Source organism: Stegostoma tigrinum, chromosome 14 (assembly GCF_030684315.1).
Source record: "Stegostoma tigrinum isolate sSteTig4 chromosome 14, sSteTig4.hap1, whole genome shotgun sequence".
Taxonomy (NCBI): domain Eukaryota; kingdom Metazoa; phylum Chordata; class Chondrichthyes; order Orectolobiformes; family Stegostomatidae; genus Stegostoma; species Stegostoma tigrinum.
Window position 1 is genome coordinate 18,418,324 of NC_081367.1, and position 14,865 is coordinate 18,433,188.

General features: G+C 42.1%; 1 protein-coding gene across 8 annotated transcripts in view; it reads left to right on the plus strand.

The window, feature by feature from the left end:
• The window catches only part of LOC125458045 (beta-galactoside alpha-2,6-sialyltransferase 1-like), a 142,655-nt gene that overhangs the window by 107,822 nt on the left and 19,968 nt on the right, over positions 1-14,865 (plus strand). For all 8 annotated transcript variants that reach the window (XM_048542931.2, XM_048542927.2, XM_059651034.1 and 5 more), the window contains one exon: positions 14,585-14,682. In XM_048542931.2, coding sequence (XP_048398888.1) covers positions 14,585-14,682 — 98 coding nt within the window. The remainder of the gene's footprint in view (positions 1-14,584; positions 14,683-14,865) is intronic.

A 14,865-nucleotide genomic window follows, 5' to 3' on the forward strand; every position in this document is an offset into this window, starting at 1 on the left:
TCGGTCCACGATGTTGTGCCGACCTATCATCTAAGATCAAACTAACCCTTCATTTTACTATCATCCATGTTCCTATCCAAGAGTCGCTTTAACGTCCCTAAATGTATCTGACTTACTACCACGCTGGCAGTGCATTCCATGCACCCCCACCACTCTGTGTAAAGAACCGATCTCTGACATCTCCCGTATACCTTCCTTTAATAACCTTAAAATTATGCCCACTCATGATAGCCATTTCCGCCCTGGGTAAAAGTCTCTGACTATCCACTCTATCTATACTTCTCATCATCTTGTACACCTCTATCAAGCCAAGTCACCTCTCATCCTTCTTCTCTCCAATGAGAAAAGCCCTTGCTCCCTCAACCTCTCCTCATAAAGCCTACCCTCCCTTCCAGGCAGCATCCTGGTAAATTTCCTCTGGACCCTGTCTAAAGCTTCCACACCCTTCCTACAATCAGGTAACCCAAAACTGAACACAATATTCCAAGTGTGATCTTTATAGAACTGCGGCTTAACCTTGTGTCTCTTCAACTCAATCCCCCACTAATGAATGCCAACACACCATACACCTTCTTAACAACACTATCAAATTGGGTGACAACTTTGAGGGATTTATAAATATGGACCCCAAGATCCCTCTGTTCCTCCACACTGCCAAGAATCCTGCCATTAATTCTGAATTTTGCATTCAAATTCGACCTTCCAAAATAAATCACTTCACACTTTTCTGGGTTGAATTCCATCTTTCACTTCTTTGCACAGCTCTGCATCCAGTCAATGTCCCGTTTCAATGTATAGCAGCCCTCCACACTATCCACAAATCAACCAACCTTTCTGTCATCAGCAAACTTACTAACCACTCTTTCACTTCCTCGTCCAAGTCATTTATAAAGATCACAAAGAGCAGAGGTCCCAGAAAAGATCCCTGCCGAACACCACTGGTCACCGAGCTACATGCGGAATGCTTTCCGTCTACTACCACGCTCTGTCGTCTGTTGGACAGACAATTCTGTATCCAGACAGCCAAATTACCCTGAATCCCACATTGAATTCTAATTGCGATCCCAATCTAGAGAAGTCTGAAGTAATGCATTTGGGGAGGGTAAACAAGGCAAGGGAATATACAATAAATGGGAGAGTATGGAGAGGTAGAGGACGTGAAAAACTGAATCAGGATGTGAGGATGTATAATCCAGGTAACTGTGGGAGTCTATGGGTTTGTAGCATATGTTGGAGGCCATTCCCAGAAATAGAAACAGGTGTTGAGGAAGGGAACAGAGAAGTATGAGATGAACCACGTGAAGTTGAGGGCCGGGTGGAAATTGAAAGCAAATTGATAAACTTTTCCAATTCCAGCTGAAAGGGTGAGGCAGCACAAATGATGTCATTGATATACTGGGGAAGTGTTTGGATGGGGACTGGAATTGGACTGGAACAGGGAATGTTCTACGTACCCCACAAAGAGGCAGGCAATAACTGGGAGCCGTATGGGTACCCATGGCCACCTCTTTGACCTGAAGAAAGTGAGAGGAGTTAAAGGAGAAGTTTTTAAAGTGAAGGTGAGCTCAGCTTGTAGGAGAGGGTTGTGGTGGATGGGAAGAATTCAGACCATTTTGCCAGGAAGAGATGGAGAGCCGTGACACAATCCCAATGGAGGACGTATATGTAAAGGGATTTCATATAATCCAGGTAGCAAGAAAGGAGTTCTGTGGGGCAGGAGCAGGCGGAATCAATGGGTTTGCCCAGACAGTCCTATTTGTGAATTTTAGTGAGAATGTAGAAGCGGGCTGTATGAGCTTGGGAGACTGTCAGCTTGGAGGCTGTCACGGGGAGATCCCAGACAAGATGAGGTTGGTGACATTGTGGACATGATAGCTTGATGCTTGATAATGGGGTCATGGCCTAGGGGGAGATAGAAGGAGGAATCGAAGAGCTCGCGCTCTACTTTCTCAAGGCAGAGATCAGAACATCAGACAACAACAACGCTACCCTTGTCAACAGGCTTGATTACAAAGTCAGGATTGGATCTGGGAGCACAAGAGTGCAATCAGTTCCTGGGGTGATAGGTTGGAATGAGTGAACGGAGCAGAGAAATTGAGGCTACCAATTCAGTTCTCTGTGAAGAAGTTGAATACAGGTAAAACGTCAGAGGAAAGGGTCCAGGTGGAAGGAGAGTGTTGGAGGTGGGTGAAGGCATCTATGAATTAGGGAAAGGACTCCTGTCCTAAGCAATAGACATGGAGGCAAAGACAAGTAAAGAAAACATCAGTGTCATCTATAGGCCAAAACTCATTGAAGTGGGGATGCGGGGGGATAAATGTGTGATCTTTGCTGAGTTACAGAACATGCACCATCAGAGAGCGGAAGGTCAGAAGAGATAGTGAATACATGACAGGACATGATGTTGAGACAAGGGATAGACTCAGATGGAAGGGGAGGGGAGGAAGGTTCCAGAAGGGCTTGGGTATCTCTTGAGTCATTGCTCTGGTCTCTTGATAGAACATCGAATGAGCCAGAGAATAAGACCATAAGACGTAGGAGTGGAAGTAAGGCCATTCAGCCCATCGAGTTCACTCTGCCATTTAATCATGGCTGATGGGCATTTCAACTCCACTTACCCGCACTCTCCACGTAGCCCTTAATTCCTTGCAAAATCAAGAATTATGAAATGAAACTGGAGGGTATGCAGCAGCGAGCCAGCATGAAGTAATGTGGATGGAGAGAGAGGTCAAGAGCATGCATATGGTGATACATGACAGTGAGTGTGGACCTCAGAAGTTGAGAGAACTGCTGTCTGAGGAGCATTGTATGTCACAGAGATGTCTGTGAAGCTCCAAGAACAACATCTCATTTTCAGCTTGGGGGTCCCTGAAGCCTCTAAATGGGATGTTAGGCCAGGATAACAAATTGTGGAGCTGAATGAACACAGCAGGCCAAGCAGCATCTCAGGAGCACAAAAGCTGACGTTTCGGGCCGAGACCCTTCATCAGAGAGGGGGATGGGGAGAGGGAACTGGAATAAATAGGGAGATGGGGGAGACGGACCGAAGATGGAGAGAAAATAAGATAGGTAGGGAGGGGATAGGTCAGTCCAGGGAAGACAGACAGGTCAAGGAGGCAGGATGAGGTGGTAGCTAGGAAATGGAGGTGAGGCTTGAGGTGGGAGGAAGGGATGGGTGAGAGGAAGAACAGGTTAGGGAGGTGGAGACAGGCTGGGCTTGTTTTGGGATGCAGTGCGGGGAGGGGTCGAGCTGGGCTGGTTTTGTGATGCAGTGGGGGGAGGGGAAGAACTGGGCTGGTTTTGGGATGCAGTGGGACCCACCCTCCTGCAAAAATTCCATCCCCTATTCCCAATTCCTCCTCCTCCGCCGCATCTGCTCCCAGGCTGAGGCATTCCACTCCCGCACATCCCCAATGTCCACGTTCTTCCAGGACTGCAACTTTCCCCCCACAGTGGTCGAGAACGCCCTTGACCGCGTCTCCCGCATTTCCCGCAACACATCCCTCATACCCCGCCCCCGCCACTACCGCCCCCAGAGGATCTCGCTTGTTCTCACATACAACCCCACCAACCTCCGGATACAACACATCATCCTCCAACACTTCCGCCATCTACAATCTGACCCCACCACCCAAGCCATTTTTCCATCCCCACCCTTGTCTGCCGTCCGGAGAGACCACGATCTCCACGACTCGCTTGTCCGCTCCACACTCCCCTCCAACTCCACCACACCCGGCACCTTCCCCTGCAACTGCAGGAAGTGCTACACTTGCCCCCACACCTCCTCCCTCACCCCTATCCCAGGCCCCAAGGTGACCTTCCATATCAAGCAGATGCTCACCTGCACATCTGCCAATGTGGTATATTGTATCCATTGTACCCGATGTGGCTTCCTCTACATTGGGGAAACCAAGCGGAGGCTTGGGGACCGCTTTGCAGAACACCTCCGCTCGGTTCGCAATAAACAACTGCACCTCCCAGTCGCAAACCATTTTAACTCCCCCTCCCATTCCTCAGACAACATTTCCATCATGGGCCTCCTGCAGTGCCACAATGATGCCACCCAAAGGTTGCAAGAACAGCAACTCATATTCCGTTTGGGAACCCTGCAGCCCAATAGTATCAATGTGGACTTCACAATCTTCAAAATCTCCCCTTCCCCCACTGCATCCCAAAACCAGCCCAGCTCTTCCCCTCCCCCCACTGCATCCCAAAACCAGCCCAGCCTGTCTCCGCTTCCCTAACTTGTTCTTCCTCTCACCCATGCCTTCCTCCCACCTCAAGCCGCACCTCCATTTCCTACCTACCACCTCATCCCGCCTCCTTGACCTGTCCGTCCTCCCTGGACTGACCTATCCCCTCCCTCCCTCCTCACCTATACTCTCCTCTCCACCTATCTTCTTTTCTCTCCATCTTCGGTCTGCCTCCCCCTCTCTCCCTGTTTATTCCAGTTCCCACTCCCCATCCCCCTCTCTGATGAAGGGTCTAGGCCCAAAACGTCAGCTTTTGTGCTCCTGAGATGCTGCTTGGCCTGCTGTGTTCATCCAGCTCCACACTTTGTTATCTTGGATTCTCCAGCACCTGCAGTTCCCATTATCAGGGATGTTAGGCCAGAATGGGTTGTGGGTAAGCATTAAGAAGAAGGGGTTGAAATATCAAGAGTGAAAAGCAACAACAGCTTATGGTGGCACACAATATTTTGGCACAGCCTGCAGCAGCAAAGAGATTGAATAACAGCACAATGCAAGCCACTATTGTAACTGCTGTCAGCAGCTAAAATGATCATCTTCTGACCTCTGTCACTTATGTTTTATGGGCAGATCCAGGAAGCAAAAGTGGAAAAGAATGTAGAAGTGAAAGTGGTGTTGTGTCTCTATTGACCAAATTATGTTTATTTGTGAGGCTTTGTACAGCTGCAGTTCCTATGATTCAGGTCCACTTTTATAACAACTGCAAAACAAGCAGATACTTGATGATTCAGTTTGATTGCATTTATAAGCAAAGAAAGCACAGTGTGTTCCTGTAATGTGTCCCCATTGTATTGAAATATTGTCAATTCACAATTGGACACTGGAGAGTGGTCATACACTAATGTAAGCTCCCAGACCATAGTCTGCTCTCTCATTAGAGAGAGAAGTGACTGGTATACACTACACTGATAATAAATTCCAGCACCAGATTGGAACCTTCTCAGTATTCTTACATACATATTTCAAGCAGACAAGATACTTTATAACAAGAATGAATACATGGTATTTTCCTATGGCTTGTCATGTTATCAATTGTTAGGGCAGTGCAGTAGCAAAGCCTGTACTAATTATATGGATTTGATGTCACTGTCACACTCTTCTGATCCCCTTAGAATTCAACAAGATCTGACACTAAAATATATGACTTCTTTATCGATGCTATTTGACTTACCAAAACCTGCACAATTTGTGCACTGTTTACCTTGCTGATTTTTGTTAGCAAAATTAAGATCAAGTTGCATGAAATTTGACTCCTCCAAACTTGTCAAATCATTGATTTTCAGATGTTAAATGAAATCAGCTTGCTCCATACATTATCCTACTCAGACTACCTTTGTACTTATTGAGTCTCTGTTCCTTTTTTTAAAAAGAGTCTAGAATGCTTTGCTTATTTGTGACAGACAACAAGGCAAAGAAGCCATGTCGCAATAAGAAACTGATGAAATGAGTGAGGCAGAGTGTACAAAGATGTTTAATCTGGATGCCATCAGAGATATGCCTGCAAGATAACAAAGACTGGAATCTGAATATTCAAGGGTACATGATGTCTAGGAAAGATAGGAAGCTGGAAAAGATTGAAGCTGTGGCTTTGCTAATTAAGGACGACATTGGCACAGTAGAGAGGGATAGCCTTACTTCTGTAGAATCAGTTTGGGTCGTGATAACAAAGAGTAAAGGTAAGAAGTTGCCCTTGAGAATAGTATATCGGCCCTTGTGGTCACAATGCATTTGAACAAGGTGTACAGGAAGAAATAACGGAACTTCTGAAAACAAAATGTGATAATAATTGAGTGATTGTAGTCCACATATAGATTGGACAAAATCAGATGAACAAAGGTAGTCTGGATGATGAGTCCTGTGTGTGTTAACAGAATGGTTATGTTCTTGAGCTAACCAGAGAGTAGGTTATACTAAATCTGATCATGTACAACAAGACGGGATTAATTAATTGCTTCGTCATGAAGGTGCCCCTAGGTAGCAGAGATCATAATATGATTAAAATATCACATTCAGGTTTGTGGGACATAAGAATGGATATGAGACTAATGTTTTAAACATAAATAAGGACAAGATGAAGCTGACTGAAATGAACAAACAACCAGGTTTAGAGACAAGGCAGCAATGATATAATGATACATTCTTGTAGGTATTTCAGAATAAATAGAAAGGTACATTCCAGTGAGAGAGATTCTAAGGGAAGGACACACTATCTGTGCCTAACTAAGGAGGTTAAAGAAAGTACCAAACTGAAAGAAACAGCATATAATTCTTCAAAGATGAGTGACAAGTACGAAAATTAGACAGAAGGTAAAGAACACTAATAAAATTACTAAAAGATCAATTAGCAGTAGTAAATTAGAGCAAGAGAGAAAGCTTGAAACATATTTTAAAAAATGAGTTTCTACTTAAATTTGAAAAATAACAGTAAAATGAGCTAGGCTGTCTTGGCAATGATTTTGGGGAATTAATAGTGGAAAATAGAGAAATGACAGATGGATTGAACAGATATTTTGCATGTATTCATTGGAAAGGAGCGATGTCCCAGAAATAATTGTGGACAAGGAAATGAAAGAAAGGAAGGGATCTAAAATAATTACATTCACCAAGAAAAAAGTACTGAGAAAAATATTAGAACAATTACTGATGAGTCCCCAGCTGCTGATGGACTTCATTATAGGCTGTTAGAACAATAGTAAATGTATGGCATTAATTTTCCAAAATTCCCTGAGTTCTGAAAAGGCCCCACCAAATTGGAAAAGGCCACTGTGATTCCTTTGCACAAGGTAGTGGGGGTGAGGCAGAAATCGGGAAACTGTAGACTAGTTGGCCTAACATCTGTGTCATTGTGAAATGTAGTTTTTGTACGGAGGAGGATATAGTGAAGCATTTAGAAAATCATGAAATCAGTATGAAAGTCCCTTCATACTGAGTCCGTATAGTTGTGTGGGAGGTAATCATGCTTGACTAAATTACTGAAGTTTTCGAGTAAGTAACAAGTAATTTGGATACAAGGGAACCTGTAGATATGCTGTGTTTACAACTACAAAAGGCATTTGACAAGGTGTCATATCACGAGTAACTGTGCAAGGTAATAGTTTATGGTATTGGGTAACGCAGTAGTGTGGAGAAGTTTGGATAGCTCATAGGCTTTTGAAGAAAGGTTGGACATGCTGTAACTACATACATTTAAGTTTGGATGAGTAAAAGCTGACCTTATTTGAATGTATAAGATCCTGAAGGTACTTAACAGGGTGATGTCTCCCTATGTGGGAGAGACTAAATCTTGGAGACATGGTTTGCAAATACAGGATGTTCCATTTACAACAGAGATAACGAAGAAGATTTTCTGTCAGAGTTCTGTGCCCAACACAACAGTGGAGCCAGTTGTTGAATATTTTAAGGCTGATTCTTGATGAACAAGGGAACTGCAGGTTATCTGGTTCATACAAGAAATGTGGAGCTGTGGCCACAGTCAGAACAGCCTTAATATCACTCAAGCGTTGAGCAGACTAGGTGCAGAAGTAGATCATTCAGGACACCAATCTGTGTATTTGTGTGCTTTATTTGCCTTTGATCTGCAGTGCCTGTTTGCTGGGATAAGATGTTTAATTCAAGAAAAGTTCTTTGGCTGAAAAACCTCATGTTTATAGCCAATCAAGTGGCAAAAATGTAAAGATTGTCTCAAAGTGCCAAACTGTGGCATAAGTAAGTCATGTTAAAACAGAAAGTACTGCAAATGAGCAAGTATACCGAGCCCTTGAAGTCTATTTTTTATTCAGACAGAGAAAACCTGCTCACAATTTCCCGATGAATGAATCAAATTCTTTCCACTTTTGAAGCTGCCTAAAAATGGTCAAAAAAAACCCTTCTATTTGCCAACTGGAGAAAAACTTCCTCAGGTTAATATTTCAATGAACGATTCATTGAGCATGCCAATGTATTGGTCTGGGTTTAATATAATGCCCTTATTTCATTACCTCATGATTTTGTTCAATCTAAGGAAATAACTCATACGATTAATATTTTGCTTTCATGTGAAGTGACATCCAGTAAGAGTCAGCAATCCTTCTTGTGCTGTGGTGAGTTAAGGTTTGTGTTGCTCGGTCCCACTTATTTGAAGATCATGATTAACCAGATATTCCTCTCAACTTGTGATGGAATCACAGTTCCAGTGCAGAATTTCAGGGAAATTTTGACAATTACGTCATCACTTCTGGTTTGTTAAATGTTTCTGGGGATATTGCTGGAAGTTTTCTAATCAGGAATGTGGGATGTTTTAAAGGACATTAAGAGAGGCAAGATTGGCAACTGTGACTCAAAAACATTTACAATGCATGTAATTATGTTGATTTTGCAACAGATTCAAAATCATTGAGTCTCACAGTAAAGGAGTTCATATGATGGCAGCTAATTTATCATTTATCTTACTACTGAGTGCAAGTTCAGGCCACAGGAGGTGTAAATCTTTTGAGGGTATTAAAGTTCAAATGAAAATTATGCATTTGAAACTCCATCCATGAATCTTGTTCAAATTGAAGCATATCCCTGATTCGTCATTTTACTTTGAGGTCCCATACCTTGGAGTCCACCATTTGTCATTCATTTTAAATTGATCAAGGAAAATAATTTAGTGTCTTCTGGTTTTGTCTATCTTCAGCTTCGGGCTAATGTTAAGACCAAACAGAAAGTTTTAAAAGCCTCAAGTCCAAAGCTAACCCATCTTGACACCTGCCTACTTCTGGTTTTATCAAAAACAAATGGGCTGTTGGGAGGAGCTGAAGAGAAATCAAGCCTGTCCTGGGAGGTGGTTTGCTCAATGAAATATGTTAGTGTAATACATGGCTCAGATTTTATCAGCTGCAGTACTGGCCACATTGGCTCAGAAAATCCAGCAAAATGGGAAGACTGCTCTCTGATGAAGGTCTAGGCCCGAAACGTCAGCTTTTGTCCTCCAGAGATGCTGCTGGGCCTGCTGTGTTCATCCAGCCTCACATTTCATTATCATGGAAGGAGTAATCTCTTTTCCAGTATTCCTTGTGTAATGGAGCAGGAGGGGTTCTAGCCACTTGGACTCCCAAGCTAATATTTTTCCCAGCTGTAATTCCCACCATGCTCAGACTACTCTCCATTAGACGTCGAGTACCCATTACTCCCAAAGATCCTTCATTAAACCTCATGCATCCTGTCTAACTCATGCTGTACATGCTCCTAAACATCGTCTTCCAGTGTGTTCAAAGAAAAGAGATTCTAGCTGACAATTTGCTTTCTCCTGGTACACATTACTTTCCAGTTATCTCGTGACTGGGAAATGTTAAGGTGGAATTTGTTATTTGTGAATACATTCACCCCGTGGATCCAGATACAAGCTGAATCCTTGTCTTCACTGAAATTGAAAGCTAGACAGATTTTAGATACTTCGAACGGTCATTGATTTAAATGCTGTACTCAAAATGCTTCCATATTCCGTTTTCAAAAAGAAGGGTCACCAGACCCGAAATATTAACTCTGATTTCTCTTCACAGGTGCTGCCAGACTGATCGAGCTTTTCCAGCAACTTCTGTTCTGTTTTTATACTTTCTTCACTATCCTTCCTACCTGGGACTCCACTTTCAAGGAACTATGAACCTGCATTCTAGACTCTCTTTGTTCAGCATAACTCCCCAGCACCTTACCATTAAGTGTATAAGTCTTGCCCTGATTTGCCTTTCCAAAATGCAATACCTCATTTATCTAAATTAAACTCCATCTGGCACTCCTTGGCCCATTGGCCCAGCTGATCAAGGTCCTGTTGTACTCTGAGGTAACCTTCTTCGCTGTCCACTACTCTTCCAAATTTGGTGTCATCTGCAAACTTACTAACCATATCTCCTATGTTCACGTCCAAATCATTTACATAAATGACAAAAAGCAGTGGATCCCGTACTGATCCTTGTGGCACACCACTGGTCACAGGCCTCTGGTCTGAAAAGCAACCCTCCACCACCACCCTCTGTCTTCTATCATTGATCTTGTTGCTTTTGACTTCAAGTGTTCCCATCAGAGCAGTGGCTCCTGCTCATGGATGCTGATATCCCTTGACCTTCTGTATGGCAAGGAGATCCACCCAGGGTTTTCAGGGAGCCATTTTCTTACCTTAGCCACACCAAGGGATGGTACAACTCCAGTTGAAGAAGTGTGTTCCATTGAATCTGCTGCACTGAAGTCCACAGATAGCAGTTTTTAACCAATGCTCAAAATACACAGGGAGGGGACATTGATATGGAGATGGATCTGCTAAATTAGAAACTTTCTTGTGTTGAGCTTCCTGCATGATGGTGAAAATCTAGTCCAGTCAGTGTCTGTGCTACCCTGTCTTTCAGTGTATGGCTGCAAATATAAGATTGAGTGATGAGGTTTCATCATTAGTCTCTTCTTGCTGTTGCCTTTCTTGTTGCTTTAATAAGTGGCTATTCTAAAGAGAAGTGTTTCAGTGATGTAAGTGCAGAAACACTAAAGGTACATGCTTCCACCATCTGCAGAGAGGGAATCTGAGATAAGGGGGAAATGGGATGTGAGAAGGAGATAGCAATACACCACCATCACAGTTTTGCTGCTAGTTATAACCTCAGTAATGGTTCCCTACTGTTGTTGAGCATGGTTTCCTCATTGGGATGAGGATTTCCAGATTGGCATGCCCCTACCAATGAGCTGCTTCCAGCATCAGCTCTGTGGTTCTTTGTCCTGCAGTTTGTTTAGAGGTTCTGGTTGTTGTGATTGAAAAGCTGCTAATGTGAGCAAAAGTGAGGCTTGCAACAATGCCAAGTCTGTCAGGGAGAGCAGGCTGACAAACAAGACATGGTGAATAGACACTCCTGATGAGTGAGTCCTGGGGTTTAGTGCATGGCACAAAATGTAAGGTGTTATTGGCAGAAAGTGACATTCAAAGTAGAAGTTTAACTAACCTTGACTACAAGAGGCCATTAAACCACTGGTGGGATTGCCATTAACGTTGTTGGTTTATGATGGTAAATGCCATTTCTGAGTTTAACTTGAGAGGCTTCTGGTCCCGTATAGATAGGGGAATGTTCTCTTCCTTCCCATCTCCTGCGCAGAGGCATCTGTTGCTGTTGAGAGACGTGGCGTCCAGCATCTGTCATGCTGTCATTGTTCAGTTTAATTTCTAGATCTCAGATTCTAGGTGGAATGAATTATAACACCTATACGCTCCGGCCAAAGAGTACCATCTTGTCAAGAAGTGTAGGCTGACGTTCAGTGACACAAGTTAGCTGCAACTTCTGTTAGGCTCTCTAAACTTTGTGTCTTCTCCTCAAGCAATGAGCAACTCAACAGCACACAAAATGCTGGCTGCATCATGAGCAGAAACACTACCTGGGTGAAAATGAATGGGCACGGCTTAATGACACATGCCCATTAATTGTTTCTTTCTAAACTTTCTCCTCAAAGACCTTACTGCTCAAAATCACTCCTGCTTGAAAGCCTAGAATTGATCAGGGTGTTAGTCCATCTGTCTACTAATTTTTGTTAAAGTCAAGAAATTTACATTTTGAATCATTGTAATGGATTTTTAATTTGCCACCCTGATTTCAATGAGAATAAAAATTGTTTTTTAACCAGTGGTTGATATGTAGTGACAATTTTATGCTGTGGCGCAAGCTGAAAATTGACCTCAGTTTTGTAGCAGAGATAAGTAAACTCTCTAGAAATACTGTTCCTTTCAGAGTTAGAAACTCAGGTACTAAGAATAATAACGTGGCAGCACTTGCAGACAAATTGGTTGAAATATAAAGACTTGCATTCTGTGTTCTGTGCCCCTGCTCCCCATCAAGTGATTCATTCTTTTGACCTCTCAATAGGTGTAATTGGAGATTAGGAAACACGATCATTAAACACACCACAAGCTTTTAGTGTTTGGAAATGTCTTCCCACACTGTTCTTGCTTGGCTGACGAAAAGCAGACGACTTGATCATTTTTGAAATTGGTGGCTCAGAATCAATTTGAACTCACAGGTGTAAAATCTTATCCAAATCTGTAGCCTAGGATTTCTGGGAGTCAAAGCATGCAAGAAGTATCAGGAAGAATAAGCATTAAATGTACGGAGTAAATCAAAATGTTGCCATACTTCATATTGAAGGAAAATGTTCTCATTGTTTTAATAGTGGATATTTGATATGGATATGTAATATAAAATATACCTTACTGTATTGAGGACATCAGTCTTTTGACTCATGCAGCTTTAGACAAACTTAATTTTTTCGGCCCTGAAACTTGTATAATTCTGAATTACTTATTTATAGATGGCAGAGAAATGATTTGACATCTTGGTATGTTTGGGAACTGCAGGAATAGTATTGAAATAGATACAAGAGTGTTTTCTGGTTATCAGTTCTCATATGTGTCCAATATTATCCGGCATGCAAGGTAAGAATCAATATTAAACTTACTTAGCTTTCGTGTGAAATACTTTTAAATCACAGATGAGTACTCCACATTGTGGGATGGTTGTCACCATCAACAGATTCCTGAGTGCAAGATGATATGAATGTGTAGATTTCAAGAAAAATGCACTGAGTTGGCCATTAAGCATGACAGAATATCAGACCCAAATTACCTGCTCAATCCTCGGCTTTTCAAAGGAATGAACTAAATCTGAATGCAACCAGACCACTTTTTTGGATGTAATCTTATTGACTCAATTTAGATGTAACAATGCAGCCTATTGAATATATGGAAATAGTTTATTCAGGCTGACAGTGGCCAAGGATTAAATTGAATGATATATTTTGAATGACAGATGAATGACAGGTATTTTGCAGGTAATGTTTGTTGTAAGGCAACAGAAAAAGAGATGTACAGAACATGCATACTTTGACATTTACCAGATGAACTATATTTGTCTCCTCGATATTCTTGTACATTCTGAACACTCAGATTTTTACAGTTCTGTTATCATGGGTGCTCCCAATAATGTGGACACCAGATTTGCAACACAAAGCTAGTAGGAGATCCTGATGTTTGTAGACCTTTTCCGGGATATTCATTTAATTTGAATGAACATATTGATTTACTTCTTATACCTTGCCATTATAGTTTAGATAGTACAGTGATAGTTTTCTTTAAAGTTTAGCGCAACATTTGCCAGATCTTTTCATCACCTTATTTCCATTGCAGATTCCAGGCATCTTTATTTTCTTGTCCCTGTCTCTCCATCTGTCTCATTTTCTCTCATTTTTCCTTTCCATTCTCATATTTTCTCTTTCATCTCTCCTCCTCTCTTCCTCTTATTTTCTTGCTCTCTCACTCTTATTCTCATGCCGTCAGTTTTAGCCTCTTATTTACTACCTACTTCTCACAGAAATCGCTCTTGCTGTCTGCCTTCACTTCTCCTTTAGGCCACCCTTTCTAATCTGTGGCTTGGCGTGCATTTTAGATTGCCGTCCTGTGCAACGATTGGGCGCTTTCCTGTCTTAATGGCGCTAAGTGGAAGTTGTTGTCATTTCTTGGCTCTCCATATCTTTTGCTTTTTCTCAAAATGAATAATGGAGATTGGACATTCCCTTACTGTCTAAGAAGCAAGAACAAAATGGCAGTGAATTCTGAGAAATTAAGGATCAACATCATTAAGCCCTTAACCGTCTAACTCAGTGTTAATGGGTTCCCGAAATATAGTTCAGGAATGTTGCAACACCCTTTTACATGGGATGGAGAAATGCATGAACTGTTCCTTACATGCTTCTACTTCTGTGCTTTCAGTTAGTCCACCATTGGAAGCTGCCAAATCAGTCTTTCACTTACACTGTGGAGGTTAGGACACCTCTTTTTAAGAACTTCCCAGTGCATTCTCTTCTTGGAAAGCAAGAGAATAGATTGGATCATTATTAATTCCCAGCTCCAACTATCTACGTAGGGCATGAATGATGCCCCAAGACACACAGAAGGGCAGCCTGCCAATACTCACAGGAAGATGGGAGTCTGCCACAAATGATCTTCAGACTGCATTATGACCTAAAACTCTGACAATACATTTAATCTCTTAGTTACAGAATCAATATATTCTAAAGATACACTTTGTTTTGAAGGTGTGTACATGTTAGATTATTGCTTGTCGAGATTTGGCAAATAGCCGCACTCATAATGCTATAACATGTAATTTCTTTAATACTTCAATGCACATGTGTTATCAGATCAGCTCTAGCATTGAATCATTTATTGAACTGCACACAACTTCATTCCTGATATATCCTTCCTGTGGATTTGCACATTGATTATTCAGTGATCAAACATCTAATCAGAAATAAACATTTAGAATCTACTTGTCACTTTCTCTTATTATCAGATGCCCATGACGCCGTTCTGAGGTTCAATGGGGCACCTACCATAGGATTTGAATCTGATGTGGGGACACGCACAACAATTCGGATAGTTAATTCACAGGTAACGTCAAACAAGGTTGAACTTGGAAAAATTCTACGGTTCAACAGCAATGTGGAACGTTACAATTGTATTTTACACGATTACGAAAGAGCACAATGGTCAGTGTCACCAAAATGGCAGCAACAGAAGAAGGTCATGAACGTGTTGCCGGAAAAAGGTGGCAATTGTTTGCTGTGATGTGCC